The sequence below is a fragment of the Leucopleurus acutus genome, assembly GCF_964270905.1.
Source record: "Leucopleurus acutus genome assembly, chromosome: 2".
NCBI classification, from domain to species: Eukaryota; Metazoa; Chordata; class Mammalia; order Artiodactyla; family Delphinidae; genus Leucopleurus; species Leucopleurus acutus.
Window position 1 is genome coordinate 190,538,739 of NC_139143.1, and position 24,557 is coordinate 190,563,295.

At 57.2% G+C, this 24,557-nt stretch overlaps 1 protein-coding gene across 1 annotated transcript in view; it reads right to left on the reverse strand.

The window, feature by feature from the left end:
• Positions 1-24,557, reverse strand: part of AJAP1 (adherens junctions associated protein 1) — a gene marked incomplete at both ends in the record, with an annotated part of 107,743 nt that overhangs the window by 47,074 nt on the left and 36,112 nt on the right. Inside the window, one exon of the mRNA XM_082861328.1 lies at positions 6,534-7,333. Within this exon, the coding sequence (XP_082717454.1) occupies positions 6,534-7,333 (800 nt within the window). The remainder of the gene's footprint in view (positions 1-6,533; positions 7,334-24,557) is intronic.

The following is a 24,557-nucleotide window of genomic DNA, read 5'->3' on the forward strand; positions in this document are numbered from 1 at the left end:
ATTATCACTGATCATCACCTCCTAACCACAGACTTCAGGGCAGAGAGTCGCTGAGCCCCATCGAAAGCAAAGACCAGAGGTCTGGTCTTTCTTCCCGTCTGACCGTATGGCACCTCCATCACCCGGCAGTCGGGGCTGAGTCTCCGGAACTGGGCAGGGAGCTCTGGGGAGCCCTGACCTTCCCTGGGAACCTACCTGCTGCAGAGGTGACGGCACTGTTTCTTCCTCAGGTATAATCACTTGGGCCCTTTCACGTTAGTCACTGTAACCCAGGACCACTCCTGGGCAGGGGCGGGGGACAGAACGGGTGACGTCTCACCCCAAACAGAGGCTCTGAAACCCCATGGCCAGCAACCACCCTGATGACCCCAGAGCCTGCCTGCGCCCGGGAACTGCTGGGCCCACTGCCTGGCCCCCCGGCTGGCAGGCAGGCTGTTGACGCTGTAAGCGGGGAATGCCAAAGCTCTCCAGGGCTCTCCTTTCACTGATGACAAAATAGGAGGGAAACAGCACCAAGGCCGTTCTTCTGGTGCTCGGCAGAAGGTCACACGCCTCTCACGTTGCTGTGTCAGTTCAGAGCTGGACCAGGGACCCCAAGGGTTTTCTCTTCCAGATCCTGTTCTAGAGGTGAGAACACAGTCCCGGGGTCACCCCCCCGGGCTCCCTCTACCAGGCAGCCCTCTGGGCTTCCAGCAGCGCTGGCCTCCCTGGCCTCTGCCCCTGTTCACCCTCCCCGTCCATCAGGACTCTCCTCATTCGCCCCTCCTCCCCTATCTGTGTTTCCAGAATAACACCTGAGCTATTATGGCCTACATGGTGTTTGTGACACTTCCTCTCACGCCCTTAACTGTCATCTGTCTATTGTGCCCTTCCCTGTCTGGCTTTCCCAAAGAGATTTCTAAGCTCCTTGTAAAGAGGGCACAGGGATGGGTTTTCCTGGCCCCTCCCCGCCCCAAGGTGCAGCATCTAATGTCAACTAAGGAGTGGATGGTTCGCTGTGCAATTCATCAGAAGCCAGAAACTCTGAGACCAGTTCTCTTAACATAGTCAAATAAAAATTCTAAAAGTGATGTTCTGTCTAATATTTAATTTCAACACTTAAAGTCATTCCCTGTGAGTTGACGAAACCATATACCACCGTATATCAAAAGCATCTGTGAATGCGGTTCCCGTGGAGGGGAGAGGCATCCTGCAGGGGTGTGTCTCCTGCAGCCTCCCAGGCCCTGGATCACGGGCAGCCCCACCGGCACCCTTAGAGGACACTGGTTTCCAGATTGAGGAGGCATCAATTCAGGTCTCTTCCGGCATCTTCCGAGGGCCTGGGGAGGACAACAGCCCAGGGTGGGTGGAGGGTCACCGCTCACAGGTAGAAAGCACACGAGGATGGCCACCATGGTTTGGGATAAGAATTAAAGAAACTTCCCGGTCCCGAAGTGCTCTTAGAAGGGGAATGAGGCCCTGAGGGAAACAGAGAGCTTAAGAAGCACAAAATGCAGTACGTTGGAGCAGGAAGCATGTGAAGGGAATACAAGGAAGCCGGTGATGGAGTCGTCTCCAGGAGAATCCGAGGCCGGCTTTAATGAGTCAGCCCATTTATCCACTTGGTGTGAACACAGTTTTGCTCAGCAAAGGCAGGGGAGAGCTCAGGGAGGCTGGACAGGTCCCGGCGCCGTCAGCAGACACACACGATCCCGCCTGTGGCCAGGACGGGTCACCCTCCAGAACCAGAGCTGGCACGACAAGCCATACCACACCCATACGGGAAGTCCCGGTGAAGACCCCGAAGACCAGCCTCGCCGTCTGCAGCGTTTAGGATGTTGAGGAAAAGCTCCACAAGCTCACTTGTTCGTTGATGCTCTTACCCCAATTAAGCCACTCGAAATTGTGAAGTTCGTGAGTCATTGCTTCAAATATCTTTAAATTAAGGACGGATTCATTTCCCTGGCAGCAAACACCCAGCAAGTTAATTAAAAGGGGCTCAGCATTTAAACCGCCACCGCAGCTTTAAACAGAAGGGGAGGAACGTGTCTCTCTCCGTTACGCCTGCTTCTCTCTCCCTTCCCCTCCGATCCCGGCATTTAGAAACTACTCCATCACCATGGGACTTGATCCCAAGGTCTCCCCGCTTCCAGTTCAGGTCATCTGACCAGCAGGGTGAGAGAAGACGACACCAGCCCGTCCCACCAAGAGGACACTGAAGGCCCCCTGGTGACAAGGACAAAGGAACCTGGAAATCATCCTTGGAAACGCGTGAGTGGATTCCAGTGTAAAAATTACCAGACAGAACTGGGAGGACATCTGAGCCATCGCATCCTTGAGCTGCTGGGTGTCACAGATCTGTGACTGATCCAGATGGGGACACATCTCGAATGACAATGGGGACCTGGGCCCTCCTGGGCAGTGCACCTTCCCGGAGTTGTGAACACAGGCAGGTGGGGAAAGCGTCAGATGTGTCTGTGCAGGCAGGAGCCGGGGGCCAGCAGGCAGGGTCGAGGAACGTCAGGTCTGGGAAATCTTTACTGAGCGCTAACTGCAGACCAAATGCCCAGGAGATCCCGCAGGGGGCAAACGCGGGGACTGAAACCGGCTGGCTTAAACTGCCCACAGCTCCCTTGACGAGGTTTAAGATTAAAGCCCAGGAAATGACTTTCCGTTTTTCTCCTGGGAGACACTGTAATTCCAGACTCAGAATACGACCAGCAAGAGAGCTGTCACTGGAGAGCAGCGCTTCACTGTGGTGAGCCCTCTTTTCCGGACCTCAGGTGAAGTGCTGACCGTCTGGCACTCAGACTCTGCCAGCACCGTGCGAGGCTGCAGCTCAATGCCTTGGTGAACCTGAGCCGGGTGATTTTCCACCCCAAGCAGCTCCTGGCTAAGCATCAACTGCACCTCCGCTCGGAGCACCAAGGTCAGGGGTGAGAGTGTGGGACCTCATCAAATGACGTCACCACGGAGCCGGTGACAGCAAATCATCACAAGGACAATAATCATCATTGTCATCACCATCACCACCATCACCAGTACCACCAGCACCATCATCTCCATCATCATAATTACCACCGTCTACACCATCTCCATCAAAACCATCATCATCACCATCACCAGCATCATCACCATCACCAGCATCATCATCACCATCATCATCACCATCATCATCATCATCACCATCACCAGCATCATCACCAGCATCATCACCATCACCAGCATCAGCATCATCACTTCCATCATCACCACCAGCACCATCACCACCATTATTTCCATCATCATCATCATCATCTCTATCATCATCATCACCACCACCATCATCATTATCGTATTAGCAGCAGCAAACATGTCCTGAGGAACTATGATGTGCCGGGCACTGAGCACCTGGTATGTACTCTCTCACTGAATCTTTACAACATTATGAGATTTTTAATTCTGTAATTCCCACTGAGGCACAGAGATAAGAAGGAAGCTGCCCAAGTTCACGCAGCTAATACAAATGAAGCTAGGAATTGGCAGGCAGGCTGTGGCACTCTCAACTACCACACTAAAACTAGGAGAGATTTCCCAACCGCTTTACGTGGGGCGTGACTCCTGCTCCACGTCAGGTGGGCCCTTGACAATTCCAGCAGCTTTTCCATATAATGTTAGCTCCTGACAGATTTCAGAGTGCCCCGAATCACCAGCCACCTGCCTTTCTACACCCACCAATGCCTGTGCTATGGACAGACAGGAATGTTTAGACATTCCCCTTCTAAACGTTTCTCTACAGAAGCAAAAATAAAACAACTTCCCAGATCTGATTCCAAAGACACTTCTTTTGACCACAGAATTGACTTATCAAATTCTTCATATCACTTCCTAAAGCCTTCATTCCAGACTTTGGGGCACCCCCCAGCTGTGAGTGGGCAAATCTGGCCCTGTTTGTCCTTGACGCCTGTAACCCTCTCCCCAGAGTCACTCTTGCTGGGTATAAAAACATCTGGCACGGATAGAGGATTCTTAGTTGCCAGGCACCGGGTTTTGTACTTGGGGTTGATTTACTGAGACTTCACAGCAACCATTTAGGAGAGATATTTCTAAACTTTCATAAATGAAGAAAATGTAGCCAACAGAGAAGAGAACTTTCCCAGGGTCGGCCAGCTACATGCAGCAGAGCCCAGATTCACATGCAGATCTGCAGCCTGGAAGCACGTACCGCTCACCGTGGTGCGCAAGGCCCCCCAGACCACAGCTCTGGGATCCCCAAGACCACCCTTGCTGCCTTAAATCCTGTCGGAGAAGGGTGAGTAGTAGTCATACTCCAACGAGTTGGGGGGCCTAGGTCTACATCTGCTAACTAGGGGGATCTGCAGGACCCCTGCCTGGGCTCTCAATGCCCTGGGGCTTGGATCACTTATGTAGGACCAGCTGAGCTTTGATGAGCCCGGTTAGGGGAATCAGCATTTCCTCTCTTTCCTTGCCTTGAACGCGAAGCTGAGGACCACTGGCTGCCCCTACTCAGCATCCAGCATCACTTCCCAGAATGAACATTTCTCTGCATTAGAAACAAACACACATACTTTCCCCCTTTTAAATTTGTTGTGCTAAACAAATTAATCTAGCAGCAGATTATATCATGAAGAACCATAAATCTTTTCCAAGATAAGCACCTGTCAAGCTGGATTAGCAATATCCAATGTACTATGAATTAATTTGCTAAGCCTTCTAATGCTATCCCGGGCATTTAACGTTAGTAATAACAAATGTAATTTGGAAGAAATGGGAACTCGTTTTCTCATCCATGTCTATATAGTAAGTGACGTAGGCAGAGGAGATGACAATAAATGAACGCACCACTGAATTCTATCATGATGATGGCTTGCGAGTTTATCGAGGTAAAAACGAATGCTTTGTAAACTGCTCTTGGGCGCCTGGCACGGAGAAGACGAATGGCAGGGCCTGTGTGTCTCTAGACGCCAGAAGGGGGCTATGCGGAAGACAGCTGAGGCACAGCCCCGCAGACCCTCTCCCGTGACACCCCCAAGCTCACAGCCTCCGTCCCTCCAGCCCGGCCCCCGGCCCCGGGCGTTGAGGTGGAGCTTGGCTTTGCTTCCACAGATATGTCCCAGCCCCGGGCGTTGAGGTGGAGCTTGGCTTTGCTTCCACAGATATGTTGCTTTCAAGGGAAGAATCACGCAGCATAAAAAACCGCAGTTCTCTTAACCAGGTGAAGGAAGGAAGTAGGTCATGGAACAAAGGCCACCCACTCCCTGGAAACCTGTCCAACTACTGACCATACCCTGCCTGTCGGCCGGGATACAGAATGTGGTGCGCACACGGAGTGCAAGGGACAGCATGGCAACCTGGCTGCGGAGGGACCCTGACGAGCAGTTCTCTCTGTCCTCCGGGTTCTGTAGAGGATCCGTGTCAGGTCCAAACCCTGAGGAAGTGGAGAAGCAAGCCGGGGGTGGAGGAGGCTTCATGGTGCCCCCACCCCTTTGGGCTCATGTCCTGGACTTGCATCCTGTTTTGCAAGTCAGCAGATACTGCTGCTAGTCTAGGATGTGCAGGCACGGACACAATCTGTAAACCTGGGAGTCATGGTGGGGCATGGGGCCATGGCTTGTTCACAGAAGCCAAGGATGCTGGCAGTGGGTGGGAACACGGAGGTCCAGGATTCTGGCTGTCCCCTGGCCGGCCTGAAGCTGGGTACATGCAGGGGGCCTACCAGCGAAGGGACAAGCTTTGGCCTGGGAGATTTTCAAGGGCTACTCCTTTTGAAGCAATTGGAGGAGTTACAGGAGGAGAAGGAACAACAAAACGACGTTGCAGCAAGATATTCCAAAGCCAAGAAATGCTAGTTGTCTACACACACCTAGAATAACACGGGCAGGAGAACCAAAGCCATCTGTCAGATCTCCATCCTCCAAACACCTCCTAACCCATCTTCAGGGACAAGACACCCCCCACCTGAGTCAGTGTGCAAAGCCTCAGCTAACACCACAGGAAGCTCCTCCTGCTACACGGCCTCCGGCTCTCCTGCTGTTTAAGGTAATTGCTAATTCTAGGCCAGTCTGACAGTTGCCCCTCCTTAGGGCCATACCCTTGAGGGTTTTTGAAGACACCACATACCCTGTCTCTATCAGCAGATGTGCCCACACCTAACTCCCAGGCTGGCCCAGGAGCTGAAGTTCTGCCATTCAGGAAGATGTTTCCCTGTGTCTGGTGGGGCTCAGACACCCCTACACGGGCAGGGTGGGTACAGTGCCCACTTCAGGGCCACCTCTAGGGAGAGACCCTCTCCCCGCTCCCTTCCAGCAGCTAGAAGAGCCTGGCCCTTCCTTGCAGAGCACAACCCAGATTTGTCAGGACATATACACGTGCAAGTTCACAGACACACAGCGCCCCATCTTCCCGTGAGGGGCTATGGCTTTAGGTTCCCTGCTGGGAAATGAAGAGTCTCACAAAACGGCATCACCCAGGCACAGCTCAGCATCCCTCCTAAGCCACACCCCCCCCAAAATATCCCCCCAACCCAGCACCAACCAGAAAAGAGGTGGGCGTACCTGAGGTCTCCCCCAGAACCCGCGGGGGCTTGCTGACTTTGCCACTGTCTCTGCTGGGGCTGGTGGAAGGCTCCGTTGTGCTTACCCCAACCGGTTTCCCACTCCTGGGGTCCAGGGGCTCGGTGAGCCCCTGAGTCTGCAGTGTCACGGAGGTGGCCGTGGTGGCGGTGGCGGTGGCAGTGGCCACAGCTGTCTTCCGTGTTTGGAAGATGGAGACCGTGGTGGGGCCATAAACGCCTGGAAATGTATTGGATTCCGGGGCCTCCTCCTCCCCCGTGGGCCCCCAGGCAATGAACTCCGTCTCCGTGGTGGGCCTGCTGCCTTGGAAGTCAAAGCTGTTGAAGGCGGGCCCCTGCAGGTGCCTCTTCCCCCGCCGCAGGAGGGCCTGCTGGTCCGTGGTAGCTCCGCTGCCCCCCGCAGAGGAGGAGGGGCCCAGGGAAGGGCTGGATTTGGCAGCGGCTGGGGGCTTGGCCAGCCCCCCTTTGGGCCCCAGAGCGGCCACCTGGTCCCTGGGTCTGTGCGCCCGTCGGGCCCGGGGACTCAGCATCTGCCCGTGACTGTGACCACGCTCCAAGCGGGGCGGCCGGGGGCTCCACACGGGCGCTGGGACCCGGGCGGGCTGTCCGCTCTTAAAACTCCACAAGCGGGGCGGCCGGTGGGGCAGCCGGGGCAGCAGCCGGAACTCGGGGCCCGGGCCCAGGGACTCACACGCGGGCAGATCCAGGGCGAGCTGAAACATGGCTATAAGGATCCAAGCATGGCTTCCTAGAGAGCAGCCGGGCCAGCGGATGAACATGGAACTGCGTGGGAGAGAGAGAAAAGCATCAGTGGGGGGGCCTCTGCCTGGGGGGCGCTCTCCACCCCCCACCAGGACGAGGAAATGCTCTTCTTGTAATGAGCGCTAATCCCAGCTTCCAAAGGGGAAAGAAACCCTTCATTAGTTCACTTCAAAGGCCGACTCGAGCGCGGTCTGTTAGCATCTTAGCAGCACAGGCCGAACCACACGTTCTCAGGACCCGGCTTCACCTCCAAGGAGCTTGCCCGCACGTGGCCGGCTGAGGACAAAGCGTCCGCTTACAGGAGGGAAACCGAGTCTCCAAAGCCCACATCTGTCAGCTGAAGAGATGACCTCACGGGCCTTCCATCCCCGCTTTGCTCTGACCCTTAATAAAACGGAGGCGCCAAGAGGGGAGGGAACGGCAGGGCTGGAACGTGGTCCACACCCTGGGTCCAAGGCCCGGGCACTTCCCTCCAGGTCACAGACGTTCGCGGTCCGAGGTGGGTGATGCTAAGCCTGCAGCCTGCGGTCCTGAGGTCTGGAGGGACAGGGGTTTCAGCCTGTGGGGCTTCACGTGGAGCAGGGTCCCAGCATCTACTGCTCCGGGCCAGGTCCCGCGCTCTGCCAACCCCACCCTCTGCCGCCTCGTATCTCAGTTGAATGTGCCGATTTGAAAGCAGGCTCGTGGCCTCAGATGCCGTTACACATACACGGGGAAAGCTGCTGGTCTGCGGCCTCCTCTGGTTCTCACTCAGGAAAAGACATGCTGCGGGGAAGCTGAGAGTCCATCAAGGCGCCCACTCTGCCCAAGTGCTTGTCCTGCCGATACTTTTCTCCCGTGCAGGTGCCCTTGGGAACCCTGTCCTCTACCTCCTCAGCACAGGGAGGCTGGGGAGGGCACACCCGCACGGCCTGGCGAGGGCAGCGAGGCTGAGCGCGCCCTGGGACTGGCAAGGATAGAGCCAGGGGAGGATGCAGTGCACGTGGAGGGTGGCGGGCCCCGGGCCCCGCGCCCTGCCACCGGCTTAGGTAACTGAGGACCTGGGACAGGCGCCCTTCAAAGCCAGAGCTCGTCAGCAAGGCCAGGTTTAGAAATTGACACGAAGCCAGAGCTCAGGGATGGTCGCAGGTGGGGGTGGGAGAGCATGTGTGTTGCACTGAGTCGTCAGCCCAGAAACACTGTAGAACCAGGCCTGGGGAAGCAGAGTTTGGCAGGTTTTCTTCCAAGGGTGTCACGTGACTTTAAAAGGGACTGAATCAGTCCGTGTCTGTGTGAGTGTGTCCACGTGCCTGGGGCTGACTTTTCCCTCACTGACACTTAGGAACGTGCTGTCCCCCCAGCATGTTGAAAGGAAGAAACTTGTATTAATGAGCGCTAATTGCCGAAAAGGACACATCCTCAAATAACAAGGCCCCAGTTTTTCAATCAGAACGCGAGTGCTTGGCTGCAGAAATTAGGAGCTGCTCATTATGCTAATGCGTCCGCGCCAAGAGGCTGCCGGTGTGCGGCTTCTCTGCACGGCCAGCCCTGCGTGCTGCAGGGTCCAGGCCAGCCTCGCTGCACACGGAGATTCAGGTCAGCGCGAGGTGCCCCCAGGCGCACACCAAGGGCGGCTCCTCTGTGGCCACAGGTGGCCCAGGGAGGGGGATGCTTTAGAAGCTCAAGTTCTCCCACCTCTCTATGCATTTGCACGCGAGTCCAGCCCTCAGGCAAATGAGATGCTGCTTCCAACAGGTGTGGTGCCGCGGCCTGGAGGGCACCACTGGTCACCAGCAGGTACCACAAGGCACTGCTGAGCACCCCCATGCCCCACTAGGCACCCCCATGCCTCACCGTGTCCTCCCAGGCTTCACCAGGTCCCACCAGGTCCCACCAGCTCACCAGGCCTAACCAGATCCCACCAGACCCCACCAGGTACTACCAGGAACCCCCAGACCTCACCAGGTATTATCAGGTTTCACCAGGTAGGAACAGGTCCCACTAGGCACCACCAGGCCTCACCAGGCCCCCCCCCCCGGTACCACTAGGCCTCAACAGGCACCCCCAGGCCTCACCATGTACCCCCAGGCTTCACAGGGCACCACAGGTCTCCCTACACCCCACCACCTCACCAGGTCCCCCCATACCCCACCAGTCACCATTAGGCTCCACCAGGTACTACCAGGAACCCTCAGGCCTCCCCAGGTACCTGCAGACTTCACCAGGCCTCACCAGGCACTCCCAGGTACCACAGTCACATCAGGCCTCACCAGGCCCCACCAGTCATTACTGGACTCCACCAGGTAGTACGAGGCTCTGCCAGGCAGGCTGAGTGAACGGTAGTCACACACACCTGCCTGCCGCCACCACCACCTGGAGCGGCATCACCCCAGGAAATTACAACAGGGCCTGTGCCTGCCCGCCCCGCACAACTTCACATGCAGGGTATTTCTGCCATTTTCCACCAATCGTGAGCTGTAATTGGTTACCATGGAAACCCTTCTCTTTCCACGCCCCCCCAGCTGTTATGCAGAGAAGCCAACCCGTCGCAACAGCGGGGAGAGCTAGATTTGTTTTTCCTCTTCAAGTCCATTTTCTTTCTTTTTGAACGGGTAGATTTGTTCACAGAGGGAAATACAGAGGCAGGTGAACAGGTCAGGACACAGGCTCCACCCACACCCAGGAGCCAGGAAATGCGGGGCCTGGGCGGGGGAGCAGAGAGAGACCCTCCCATAGGGAGGTCAGGGACCGATTCCAGGGCCTGCAGGGGACCCATCATTGGTCTCTCTACAGGGGCCAAAGGCCCCAAACCCTCTGCTCTGTCACCAGGCCTGCTGCCTCTGTGTGCAATCTAGACCTTCCTGGACTCCTGTGTGGGACCCCCTGGGGTGAAGACGCATCTCGGTGTGAGAGGATTCAGCCACATCTGCGAGGACCATGTGAGGGGCAGCCAGTGACCTCTGTCCTCATCCCTCCAGCTAGTCCTGAAACCAGGCAGGACCCCAGGAACACTCTGCAGTGTCCCTCTGACACTGCTAAGCACAGGGCTGGGAAGCCCCCAACTCCACACTCATTTCACGGTTAAGAGGTTCTTGGAGGACCACTCACGGATCCTCTCACCCAGGAAGGCATCCACAGTGCCATCAGCCATTTTTCAAGATGGCAGAGGACCCCACACATTTGCAGGGGAGGCCCTCAGAGCCACTAACCATCAGAGCCAGCGGGTAACCCGCCAAGGGGGCCAGGCCATGGCGCAGGCCGAGTGCGGCCGGCTTCCCCAAAACCCTGGGGCATCCACAGACGCCTTATGAACGTGCCACCGCTTCAGCCCCACGAGGATGGCTACAAGCAAACAGAGGGACAACTCCGAGTGCTGGCGAGGATGTGGGAAGACTGCAAGTCTCGGGCGTTGTTGGTGGGAATGTGAAACGGTGCAGCCATTAGTTTGGATGTTCCTCAAAGTGGACCCAGAAATTCCACTCTTGGGTGCAGAAACGCATACACGAATGTTCACAGAAGCATTATTCCTAACAGAGGAAACTGGAAACAATCTCCGTGTCCACCAGCTGATGAGTGGGTAAAGAAGGGTGGTCCAGCCCTACAGTGGAACGTTATTTGGAAAGAAGTGCTGATATACGTTACCACGTGGATGGACCCTGAAAACGTCACGAAGAAGCCAGTCACAAAAGGCTACAGGCTGTACGATTCCGTTTACAAAAAATGCCCAGAAGCAGTCGATCCACAGGGACAGAAAGTAGATTGGTGGCTGCCGGGGGCTGGGGGCGGGGGGGTAGGGAGTGACTGCTAATGGTCACAGGGTTTCCTTTAGGGGTGATAAGAGTGTTCCGGAATTAATGATGGGGACAGTTGCACAACCTTGTGAATACATTAAAAACACTGACCTCTACACTTCAAAGACGTGGATTTTAGGGTATGTAGTTTGGATCTGAAGAAGTGGATGTGTGCCGGGGTAGTGGGTAGACAGACTTGGGGCACATTGCATCGCGTCCTAATTCTGTTCCCTGTCCCTGGCAGGTGGGAGGACAGAAAGGATGCTGGGGCCACAGCCAGCCTCGGCAATGGACATGCGGTGGAGACTTTAGATTCGTCCACACGATCCTTGCTTGAGTGCCCGGCTGCCGCGTCTACACCCTGTGACAGATGGGCCCCGGATGGCTCCCCCTCGGCAGCGTCCCAGCCTAGACTTTCAAATGAAGAACAAAAGCTCCCAGCCACCCCCCACCCCACCTGATTGCTCCCAAATTGGGAACTACTGCTCCATCCCACTTTATTTTCTAGTTGGCAGGCTTTTTGCTTCTCTCCCTTTTAAACTTTTATTGAAATCCTTTTTCCCCAAGAACAGCTTAATAAGATTCAGCAAATTGAGATTCAATTTGATACCTTCTGTATATTTTCTTCACTGAAGAAAATCACTGTCAATTAAGGGAGACAAAGACATCCCTTCCACTTAAGGGTGCGCTTTTCTCCAAGCAAGGAGTTTGCAGGGCTGCCTTCTGCAAGCAGCTGGCATCCACCTACCAGAGCACAGGGGCTGGGCCAGAAGTTTATGCAGGAGTCTGCACGGTCCAGAGGCCATCGCGGAATCTCCAGGACGGGGCAGAACCTGAGCGGTATCCGACAGGTGGCCAGCCTGTCCCAGCCCTGCCACTAGCAGTGACAAGCACCCCATGTACAACCCCAGCACTGGATGACTGAGGAAGACCCTCACCCGTGATGTCTCTCTTGGGCTTGCCATCAGCTTGTTCGGGGGACAAGCCACAGTGGGAACAATTCTGTTTGACGTTGGCCTGAGCGTGGGCTTGTTGCTTCCACTCCGCAAGCCCCAGGTCCCCAGCCTTACATGAGGCGGTTGGAGCAGGTGGCACGAGGTCTCCTCATCTTCTAAGAAGAACCGTGCATCTATGATCAATAACGGAGAGGGCAGCCTGAAATGACTCCGAGGACGCAGGCGGGACGACACAGATGTGCTTCCTCCAGCACAGAGCTGGCTCTGGGGGAGTCCGTGTTCCTAGGTGGACATCACCAACCCCTACAGACACGGGCATCCCTTCACCTGGGGCCCCTGCTGAGTCTGTCTGCCCCTCCTCAGCATGATCCTGTGTCCAGAAGCCTCTTGATCCCCCCCCCCCACTTCTGTTGGTGTGTTTGTTTAAATAAGCTTTTCTTTTTAGAGCAGTTTTAGATTCATAGAAAAATTGCACAAGGGCACCGAGAGGTCCTGTGTACTCTTCTCCCAGATGCCTCGATGTGAACATCCCACATCACCATGGTGAGTTTGTCAAAACTTAGGGAAAGCACGGGTCCGTGATCATGAACCAGATTCCATACTGCATTAGGGTTTCACCAGTTCTCTCTTCCAGCATCGCACATAACATTAGTCATCACGTCTCCTCGGGATCCTCCGGGCTGTGACGGATGCTCGGACTTGCCTTCTTTCGATGACCTTGTCAGTTTTCAGGAGGACAGATCAGGTAGTTTGTAGGCTGTCTCTCTACTGGGATTTGTCTGGTGTTTTCTCATGGTTAGACTGGGGTGATGGGTTCTTGGGAGGAACTTCAGAGGTGCAGCCCTCCCGTCACATGGTATTGGGGTGCCTGATGTCAACACGACCCACCTCTGCTGATGACCTCAGCCACCTGTGGTGTCCTGTCTGCCAGCCGTCTCGACTGAAAAGTGATGACCCTCCCCTTTCTGCACGCTCATCTGAGGAAGCAGGACCCCAAGCACAGCACACACTCTGGGGGGACAACCCACTTTGTATTTAACTCCTCAAACCTCACCAGTTTTGCAGTCAAGCCATGGAATGGGACAAATCTAAGGAAGCCACTGTCCCAAGCGAAGAGGATGGTGGGTGACAGGCAGGACTTCCCCTTCCTTTCAGACCTACGTTCCAAGCGCGCTCGGGGTGTGGGCTGGCAGCGAGAAACTGGGGTGCTCCAGCCGCAGGATCTGCACTCAGGGAGCTGGAGGGAAGAAGTCATGACCTTTGCTCTCAGGACGTTCAGAGGTGCCCCGTCTCCTGGAGCCTGACAGGGTGACGCTGCTCTTCGCGAAGCCCAGAGAGCAAGGGGCGGCAGGCTTGGGGTCCAGGATGGATGGAGGAGGCAGCAAGCCTTCTGAGAACAAATCCTGGACCCCCAAAGCTGCAACTAAGGGGAGATGGCGGCCACACTCAACTCTGACCTTTGGGCAAAGTGAAACTCCCAGTAGGCGAGCCTTTGTTTCACCACCACGTCTTCTCCTGACAGAAGGCACATCCCACCAGGAAGAGACATTCGGTTCTACGTGAGAAGGGAGAGCTTGGTGCCCGGTGGGGGAAAGGTCCTGGTATCCCTGATTCCGTGTGGCCCCAAGGTGTCTGCCATGGAGAGAGCGGGACGCGGCTTTCCAACACCATGAGATATTCATCTCCCCCCACGCTCCGTACAGGACCCTCTGGTGCCCAGGAGCACTTGGGGGCCTCCTTCCAACCCGTGTCCCCCAGCCCCCCATCACCAACAGGACAGTGCAGCAGGGGCTCTGGCTACATCTCAGGAGCAGAGACCCACCCTCCCCTCTCACGGACACGGGTGGCTCAGCCTCTATCCCCCAGCACCAGCTCAGGAAGGGAGCAGAGCACGCGCTCTCTTCTGGAAAGCAGTAACTGGTTCAATTTTCCTAGTGAAACAAACGCAGCTGTGAGTCACTCGAACGGTGCTCCCAGCCCGATGTCACCGTGATGTCCTGTAGAAGCGGCTCCACACTTGGCCCCGGGACTCGCGGGGATGAAAGCATCGCTCCCTTTCAGGAGAGGCGCTCTGGGAGCCTAGGTTTTGGTCACCCGCGGCCCCAGTGGATGTCGGGCGCACACGTGGTTTCTGACACAGAGAAGGAGCGGTTCAGGAAAGAAACCTCCAACGTGACCAGATGTCTCTGGCTACCCTCCTTCCCGGAACGTGGGGTCAGCCCCGGGGGCGGGGGTCCTCTTGACACCCTCCTACTCCTGGATGCAGTGGGTGAAGCACAGGCACACCGGTCTCCTGACGGACCCCTTTGTCCTGGAGCATCTGTGGGTGGGTGTCTTCATCCCAAACCCTCATTGCCCAGGTGTGGACAACAAGAGACCCACAAATGAAGGGGCCTGGCTGGGGTCACCACGAGTCCAGGACTCAGGGAGTTAAGATCTCTGTGCTCAGAAACTAGGTCCCAACACCCCTAGACCTGTGGGGACAGGGACACGCTAGAAAAAGCAGAGCAAGGACAGACCCTCTATAACCTGTAACCACGGTGACTCCACTCCCTGGACAGTCTGCACAGAGGCTCCGCCCAGGGGGAGGCGGCTGGGTGGGCGCTGGACCTGAGCAGGTGGGGTCCACGCCCCTCCCAACCTCATCCAGCCGCCAGGGCCCTGCAGGTCCTGGGGAATTACTTCATAAGCTCTTGCAGAAGACAAGAAGCCCTGGCATGTCAGTGACGCTGTACAGTCCACACAGTGCGTTCACACCATCGATGCTCGCACAGGGGGCATCGTGCCCCCACGGGACGTTCGGCAAGGTCTCAGACGTTCCTGGTTGTCAGCAGCTGGGGATGGAGGCACTGCTGCTGGCATCTCGTGGGCAGAGCCAGGGAGGCTGCAAAACATCCACGTGCACAGGACAGGCCTCCACAGGCTTATCCAGCCCCAAAGGTCCACAGGGCGGAAGCCGAGAAACACGCCTGCACACGGATGGTCTGCTTCTCCTGGGGCCTGCTGAGGTGGGAACGACCATCTCTATCCCCAGGAGGAGAGAGGCTTGGAGATGACTCATCCACACAGGCTCCAGAAGCGGCCTTGTGTGGTGGTGACCTCAGGGGCTCAGGGCTGGCTACTTGACTTCCAACCTGCTAGCCGCGTGAGCTTGGGCAATCAGTGGAACCTATCTGAGCCTCAGTTTCCCCACCTGTAAAATGGGCTGAACGTGGGTACCCACACCAGTGTGTCACGGGGACTCCATGGCGAGTGCTTTAGGCTCGGCTCCCAGCCGTGGTCCCTCCACTCCCCCCGTGGCTGTGGATAGCACCCAGGGGCCCATCTTCCCTCCCCAGGAGCTCCAGAGTGGAGCGTCTGCAGAACTCGGAGCATGGGGGCTGGTGCTCACAGGCTTCACAGGTGCTTGGAGGAGACTGAAGGATAGCAACGTGCTGGCATTCTGGTTGCCTGGGCAACGCGCCCGCGAGCATTCCGGAGGAGTGAAGTGGTGACAAGCGGTGGGTGGGTAGCCTTGTGGGTGGGAACGCTCTCTCCCCGGGAGTGGGGAGCAGGGCTTCTGCGTGTCTGATGCTACAGCCCCTGCCGACGTGGCCAGGTCCCCACTGTCCTCTTGCAGCCCTGCTGCTGCGGGACAGCAGACAGGCCATCCAGGAATAGCAGCCCCCAGCCCCCAAAGTGTCCCCAGCCCAGCTGGTCCTCTGAGAGGCTCAGCTACTGACTCCCCAACGTGGTGTCTGTTCCCTCTCTGGGCAGCACCCAGGATGTGACCAGCAGCTGCCCCAGCGGCTGAGCAGCCTCCTTGGGTCTGCCAGCCCGCCTTGCCAGGTACCCTGGGCCATCCTTCCCATGCTTCCTCTGCAGGTGGGGGCAAAGGTCTGAGACAGACCCCCAGCATGAGCTGGTCCATCCCGGGGTCAAGCCTGTCTTCTGCATATCTCTCTGGGCAAAGGCAAACAGACATGAGCTGGGCGAGAAACCATCCCCGCCAGCAAAGCCAACTCAGAACAAGGTCTAGAAGACCCTGGAAAGGCAAAGTCAATTCTGCAAATTCCAGCCAGTGGTTCTCAGCCCAGGCCTCCCATGAGAACCACCTGGTTGGGGGAAAGGATGGTTACAAAACTCTGAGCCTCAGCTCCACCGCAGCAGGCCCACTAATCAGCATCTTTAGGGAGGAGGCCCAGCATCAGCAACGTTTTAGGAAGCTCCCCAGAGGCGTCCAGGGTTGAGAGCTGAGGAACGTCTCCTGTCCCTCACTGGGACCCAGTTTAATCCTATTTTATGTCCATTTTTAACAAGAGATATAGGATGGGTTCGGTGGGGCAGAAGGGATGCTATAGACCAGTGACCCTTCAGCACACAGGTTCCGGGTACCATGTGCCAGGGCTGTCAGGGAAGATGCTCACGGGAAAGTTCTTACACAATCACGTGAAGAGATAAGGGCCACGGCACAAATGCATATTTATGGAAACAGAGCTGATCATGGACAGAAAGGGCTGAACAGAGCTGATCATGGACAGAAAGGGCTGAACAGAGCTGATCATGGACAGAAAGGGCAGAGCGGGTGCCAGAACCATCACCCACATGGACTAAACGCCAGCTCCGCGTGGGGCTCTGGGCTTAGCGCTCGACACGAATTGTCCCATGCTGCTCGCACGGTAACCCTCTGAGAAGAACGGCTGTTACTCTCATCTTGCAGAAGAAAAAAAAAGAACAAAAATAGTAGCTGTGTTTTTCTCTGGAAAGAAGTCTCTTAAAAATACAACTGAAAGCAGCTGATGCTGAAGGAGATAAATATTCAGCCCCGGAGGGAAGCTGGTTCTGGGAAGGATGTGTTCCTCCAAGGTTTCAGGTTTTGAGAACTGTCCCATTGCCTCTCTGGCACTGGGAAACATGCATCCCCCGTAGAGAACATTCCGTGTAATCTCAGACACCGCTCCTGGTGAGAGATGGCTCGCTACTGATAGCCTTGTCCCTAAAAAGTGGACTCGAGAATAAATGACGCAGCTTCCAAAGCACCCAATGAAGTTCCTCTTTCTCACGGGAAATATCTATTTCAGTTTGTGTTGCTCTTGTTACATCGTATTTACGAAGCTCGTTACATGTGCCCGGCACTCTGTAAGCCAACCAAGAAGGGTGGAGAACAGTGGAGGCATCGCTGCTTCTCAGCGTCTCAGAAGCAGGGCTGTCGTGGGATCTGCAGGGATAACGAAAGGATGCCCTGATGGAGGTGGGGAGGGCAGGGCGTAGGGAAGGAAGAGCGAGATGGCTGAGGGAGAGCTCTGGGGTCAGGCGGATTGGAGCCGAAAGCCCAGCTCTCCATCACCCGCTCACCCAGCGTATGGGCTCCTCTGGACACTGTCTCCTGAGGTGCTCATGTGCTCATCTTGTGCGAGCGGGAGGGGCGGGGGGGGATGACACTGACAAGACGCTGGCAGAGCTCTCGGCAAAGCGCCCAGCTACGTGGCTTAGGAGTCAAGAGGAGGCTGGACTCAGGCCACAGGAGGCAAAGGCAGAGGAGCTGTGTGTCCAGGGAGAAAGAGCGGTGGACCTCCAGAGGAGCCCCAGGGACCAGCTCAGGCTGTGACCCCCTAGTTCTCTCCAGTGGTCTCTAGGCCAAGCCTGCCCATCTCTGACCTCCAGAACCCCCGGAACCGTCCCTTAGGGAAAGCTGGGACCACTGCTCAGAAGGGCTCAGTGTGGCTGAAGCATGGTGGGTCCCTGAATATCAGAAGATGAGCGATGAGGAAGACAAAATTGATAGTTTAAGAGTTTGGAGCGGGCATTATGAAGGAGGTGCAATTACAGAAGAACCTGGAGAGGTCCGGAACCTCGCAGGAGGCTCCGGTGTTGGACCAGGCGCATCACACAGAGGAAGGATGACGACTGGCCCCTGCAGCTGATGGGGGCGGGGGGAGGGCAGATGACCTTGAAGGTCCTCCGGAGTCTAGTCTGTGAAGGGCAGACTGCAGGGAGGAGGGAGAAGGAGGGTCCTCCTCACACAGCCAAAAGCAGACCCAGCCCACTTGAGGGGACCCAGGGAGCCCAGTCCTCAGGCAGCAGTCTCCACGCCTGGCTGCAACCACGTTACTGTCCTCAGTCTTTTGTACCTGAGTGTAAATGAGGCTGAGATGAAACGGGGCCTTTGCAGGGGATGGAGGGACCCATACGGTGGCCTGCACGGGGTACAGGGTCCTGAGAGGGGGCCTGGGGGGCAGGGGATGGTTGCGTCTGTGGATAGGGGAGAAAGAAAATGGTAACTTGGAAACGAGCCGGCACTGCCAGAAGTCCATGAAGTCATCTGTGCAAACCCTACAATGTAGGTCACGGTTCTGTCTCCACTACAGCAAGTTCCTGTGTCCCCATCAGGAGGGGACTTGCCAAGAACAGAGGCTCTGCTGCCGATACCCCACCCTTGCCCAACCCCACCGAGAGGGAGAGCGCCTAGACCCAAGTCCCACTGGGCTGCGGGCGAGGCCATGGGAAGCGCCAGGCGTGATGCTGGACAGCCAGGAGCCGAGCCCCAACCACACCCCCCGAGAGAGGCAACCCCACTCCACCACGTTACCCACGAGGGGATGTACGTTTCAGAGGTATCGGCGCACCTGCCCCAGGTAACCAGCCAGTGGGCGGTGCCTCGGGGACCTGGCCCACCCTGCGGCCATCTGGCCTCACCTCCCCCAGGGCCTGGGTGCGGGGTGAGGAGGCCAGGCTCCAGCCAACCGCGCGGGGAGACAGAGCCGGGGGACATCCTGCCTGATGGACATCTCTGCTCTAACCACCGCCATCCACAGCTTCCCAGCTTCAGATTGAACACAAACGGTGACGGGGAACTCACTACCTCCACAGAGCACTGAGCGGGTGTAGGGCGGGGGCTTGGGTAGAGAGCCTCCCCGGGTCATTTCCACCTCCCACCCCAGCTGTCCTGCTGGGAATCAGGACTCATCCAACCCCCGAGAGGCACTCCACGTGCAGGCCACACAAGCCTGGACCACACGCGCATGCACGCACATGGACACACACGGACACACATGGACACCCAGGTGAACATGTGTCCCCAGCCATACCTTTTCCAGTTCACCCAATGTCCCCTCCTGTGGCCCAGCTGTGAAACCCACCATCCCAGGTTTCTCGCCTGAATCCCCAAGTCGAGTGTCCAGAGCTCGGCTGCAAACACAACGTGGCATAAGGCTGATGGGGCAGCCACCACCGGCAAGGGGACATTTGGGGAAGTTCTTCCCAGAAGAACCCAGCAGAGCTGAGTGTCAAGCTTGGCAGACGGGCTCTGCCATCACCAGCTGCCTACCGCCGCCCCGCAAGCAATGTCTCCCCTTGGGGTCAACCTCCCCCCTCCCTGAGGCCCTGTTATAGGCCGAACTGTGTCCCCCCCCAAATTCATACATTGAAGTCCTGACCCCAGTATCTCAGAATGTGACTGTATTTGGAGATGTGATCTTTAAAGAGGTAATTAAGGTAAAATGAAGTTATAGGTGTGTGATCTTTAACTTTTTTTTTTTTTTTTTTTTTTTTGGCGGTAGCGGGCCTCTCACTGCTGTGACCTCTCCCGTCGCGGAGCACAGGCTCCAGACGCGCAGGCTCAGCGGCCATGGCTCACGGGCCCAGCCGCTCCGCGGCATGTGGGATCTTCCCGGACCAGGGCACGAACCCGCATCCCCTGCATCGGCAGGCAGACTCCCAACCACTGCACCACCAGGGAAGCCCTAGGTGTGTGATCTTAATTCTACATGACTCCTGTCCTCAGAAGAAGAGATCAGGACACAGACACACACAGAGAGACAACCATATAAAGACACGGGGAGACGACAGCCATCTACACGCCAAGGAGAGAGGCTTCAGGAGAACCAGCCCCGCCCAAACCTCCAGGACTGGGAGAGGACAAAGGTCTGCAGTGGCTGTTGGGGCGACCTGAGCTGACCAGGACAGGGACCTCTCTCTCTTGCTGCTCCCGCCCGGAGGGCTCAGAGTTCAGTGCCTGCGGCGGGTCCTCATTGTCACTTTCTCCTGGGGATCCAGCACCATGGTTCCAGATACTGTCCCCGCAGAGGTCGCTCACAAGCACGGCCCCACCTCACAGATCTGGACTCAGCACAGCGCCTGCTAAGCCCCTGCCCACCTCAAAACGGCACACCCATCAGCGCAGCCAGGGGGCACTGCCGTTTACCAGGTAGCACAGTCAGAACTCTGCCCTCAGGGCCCGCCGCCCCTCCCCCCAACCAAACATGTGCTCAGTGGGTCCTGCCCATCCCTCCCTTCCACGCAGGGGTTCTCAGCTTCCGCACATGGACATCTGGGCTGGACCACTGTTTGTGGGAGGAGCTGTCCCGGGCACTGCTGTCCTCCATCCAGAAGATGAAAATGGCACCCCAAAGCTGTGGCAAGCATTCTTGACGTGGTCACATGTGCCCTGGGGTCGCAGGTGCCTAACACAGGTAGGCAACTCCCTCTCTCGGTTCCCCGGCGCCCAGTGCATGCGTGGCCAGCCTCATCTGGAGAAAGAAGGGCCCCTCTGCAGCTGGTGGGAGTGGGGGCTCTGGCGCTCCTGAGGGTGTCCTCCGGGCCATCGCCTCCCACCACCTCGAGGAAGCCATCCACGACTACCTCCCATCTTCCTCTCTCCCGAGTTTCCTCTGAAGCTCAGAGTCCATCCCCCCCAGTGCCTGCCCATGGCAACCAGTGACCACTGCCTGCCCCCCAGCCCCAGCCCGTTAAGTGGGTCTCTGCATCCCGGCAGCATCACAGAGGCTTCTTGGGTTTCTTCAGACACTTTCTCCCCACGAAATGGGAGAGGAACATGACCCCACCGACCTCCCAGAGTCGTGATGAGGGAGGAAAACTGCAGCCTGAGGTGGACGCTTATTGAATTTGATTCTTATTTAATATTAGTTATGCTTTAATACTAATGTTACCTGGGCGTGTTAGTTTTTGTTTTCATCCAATGATTGCACAACCCTTGATTACACAGCTACAGTGATGGGCACTGGGGATCTGGAAACAAAGAGACAGTGTCCCCACCCTCTCTGATCAGTGCACACCTTAGGGCCTGGCTCACAAATGCACGTTCATTCATTCACTCATTGAGGGAGCAAACAAATAAACGAATGGATGAATGAATCAGGAGCTTGCAGTCCACTTGGAAAAACAAGGGTTTTACCTGACAGATAACCCAGGGGCAAGGCAGTCAACCTGTTGGGGCAGATTCAGCTCTGTCTGGATGAACCTGGAGGGCTGCTCAGAGGAGGTGACAGGTCTCTAATGCCGTTCAACATTTACCAGGGAGGGGAGATGAGGAGAACAGAAGGAATGCCATGGCTTGACCTCTGGGGTCCACTCGGGAAGGCCCAACAGCAGTCAGGAGGGCTGCCCAGGAAAGTGCTGGGGGTTGGCGGGCTCCTAGGACCCGTGTCCTTTCAGGGTGTAGAAAACCCCTCTCAACGGTCACCGAGTGCTTCGCCTGGGGCAGGGATGAGGCTGGACTCTTACATTCACAAGCTCAGTCAGTCCCCACGATGACCTGATGATGGAGGAACAGCCGGCCTCCCCAGCCTCAGTTTCCTCATCTGCACATCGGGGGGAGGTGACCTTCCGGGTGCACACGGTTCAGACCCTAGTGGCCCTGGGGCACCACGGCTCTGCTATCTGCCTCATGGGTGTGGAGGGTGAAGAGATGCACTTGGCGAGTGATTCCTGGAGGAGGATTTGGGGAGCCACGTTGAAGCCCTGCGACCCCGGTGAACTCGTGTGGCCGTAGCTCCCAGCCCTGGGGTCCCCGGCGTCTGGCTGCTTTTCTGTTGACCAGGAAACTCCCCTGCTCCCTCGGTTTGTTTTATTCCCAGGCAGCCCTTCCTTGGGACCTGCCCACCAATGCACTGAAAAGTCACCCTGACCGTGAATCACACGGACGCACTTCCCTCCGGCGGCCCATGCCCATCGCCTCCCAGGTGTGGGTCCAGGGTCAGCAGGAGGGAAGGTGATGAGCGAGGACGCGGGGGAGAGGAGAGGGCAGCGACCCGGGCACAGGACAGATGACCCAAGTGCCTGGCAGCCCTCTTCTCAGGAGGGACAAGCGCCAGACATCTCTGGGGTTCACGGTCCAGATGAATCAGGAGACCCGGCACCCCGCCTTCCTCCCTGGATCTCCCTTGGCTGGCCCAAGACTGGTGCCCAGTAACTCCCCAGAGCTCTGCTGTGTGCCCCACCCTCTCAGGGCACGTGGGCAGCCAAGGACCGAGGGGGCAGAGGAATCCGTCCACCCACAGCACCAACCCCTGCTGACCGACCCGCACCGTCCACAGACCCCGGGGGATGAACCCTGCTGCCCAGAGGGGGACCAAGGGAGGTGGCCAGTGGGCCCTGCCCAGCTCCAGCCTGAGAAGGATGGGGGAGGGAGGCATGGATGCTGAGAGTGGCTGGACACTCCCAGCCCTGGGCATGCCCCCTGAGGAGGAACAGAGTTACACAGCCTGGGGACTCTCCCCCTCCACCAGAAATGGTTCAAGGACCTCGAGCGTCCAGAGAACTTGCAAAGTCCCATTTCTCCTTGTGGACTGTGCAGCCTTGGGCAACAGTTTAAGCTCTCAGCATCCCCTCCTGTAAAATGGACAGAATGCCTTCGGTGAGGAGTAAATGAAACAAGGTCAGTCTGGGACCTGGCCTGGGCACAAGCTCCATAAATGGGGGGAGCCCGCCTCTCTCAACCAGGACTGTGTCCAGCTCCCGCCAGGCCTGGCGGTGCAAATGCAAAGAAACAGTGCCATCCTGCACCCAAGGGCCTCCTTGGGGTGCCCGGGGCAGCTCCAGGTTGCAGATCCCTGAGGAGGAGAGAATTCATCCAAGAGGGCAGCCGATGGCTGCTCGCTGGGCCCCCATCCTTAAGACAAGAGGTCATACCCGTCATAAAGGGTTGGAAAGCTCTGGACACCTTTGCAGACACAGCTCAGCACCCTGGACCCCGGAGGGGAGGGCAGGGTCGTGGCCAGCCCTGCCCAGGGAACAATGACAGGGGCCGGAGCCTGGAAAACCGCCTGTGGGGTCTTGTCAGGTACAGTCCCTCCTCGGGCTTCCCGGAGGAATTTGGGCACACTTCTGTCCTTGGGCAGTGGGGAGGCACCCCTTTGACTGTATGCTCCTCCAGGGAAGGGCCAGGTCCTGTTTGTCTCTGTCAGGCAGCAGGAAATACATCCATGAGTCCGCAGGGGTGCACTGGGTGCCACCAGTGCCCAGAGCTGGGGAGGTTCTGTGTTACAACCTGGGGCAGCGGTGAAAGCCGGACGCTGCCCTCGGGCCAGGCAGCCGCCCTGAGAGAGGCACCCCTCTTCTCATTCGAAGGAAAGGAAGAACAAAGCTCTTCTCTGACTTGCCTCTGCCGGGGGCTCCCATCCCCTCACAGCGATGCTGCCGGCCAGCCCCGTTTCTCCGTCCCTCCTCCACCTTTCACAGCTGTCCTTCACGGAAGCCCAGCGCTTTGCTGCGTGGAAAGCACATGGTCCTTCACGCTGACACTGGGCACGCACAGCCCGATCAGGTCTCAAGGCTGAGGACGCAGAAGCTTGAAATCCAGACTCATCCAGGTGCAGCCCCCGCAAAGGAGCAAATCCAAACCCCAGGTCCTGGGGGCTCTGTCCTCATCTTGCATCCTGGTGGCTTCCCGCCGCCACCCCTTTCCGAGGGAATCTGCCGGAGGGTCTTCGGTGATGGAGGGTCTGGTCCTAACCTGCCGTATGCGCAGAATCTGCTGGGAACGCCCTCTACCTTCTGCAAGGAAGGTGGGCTGGGTCTCTGGTCCAGCCTCCACCCGCTCGTGGGGGCTCCGCCAGGCGCCACTCACTCTGCCATCAGCTTGGAAAGTAGGTATTTCAGGTGTAACAAATTGCTTGTTTGGCTGCTAATCGGGCCACCCTTTGGCAAGGGCACACAATTCAACCGCCTCAATCAGTTGAATTCATACTGGGAGCGCTGTTCTGATTTATCGGTAATTGTGTCTGAAACCTCTCTGGGGCAGAAGGATGTCGGTGTGTTTCTCTCTCTCTTTACTCTGCCAGGAGCTGTTCCAGACACCCCGTTCCCTCTACGTGGTCTCGGGAACACCCCATGGAGAACAGAGAGTGTCCTAGACCAGGGCCACTGTGCCAGGTCAGCCAGGAGCCCTAGTCGCACCCAGACAGACGGGGTGACAAAGGATGGGGACCTCGTCTCCCACCCCACTTGCCAGGGAGCCTCAGACGCCCGTGGGCCTGAGCCCCGACGAGTCGCTCCTCCTCCGATGGGTGTGTGCTGCCTGCGTGCCCGCTCTGAGCGGGGGTCCTCGGAGCCTGCAGTGCCTCTGTGCCTCGGTCTCCCCATCTGTGGAGAGGAACGATGCTCTCAGGGACGTCCCTGCACCTTGTGAGTTGATATGATCCCAGTACACAGGTCATCTCTGCAGCGAGGAAAACCGCCAGAGAAAACATAGAATCGGGGCTCTTTTTTCCCCCAGAATTCTATTCTCAAGTTAATCACTTT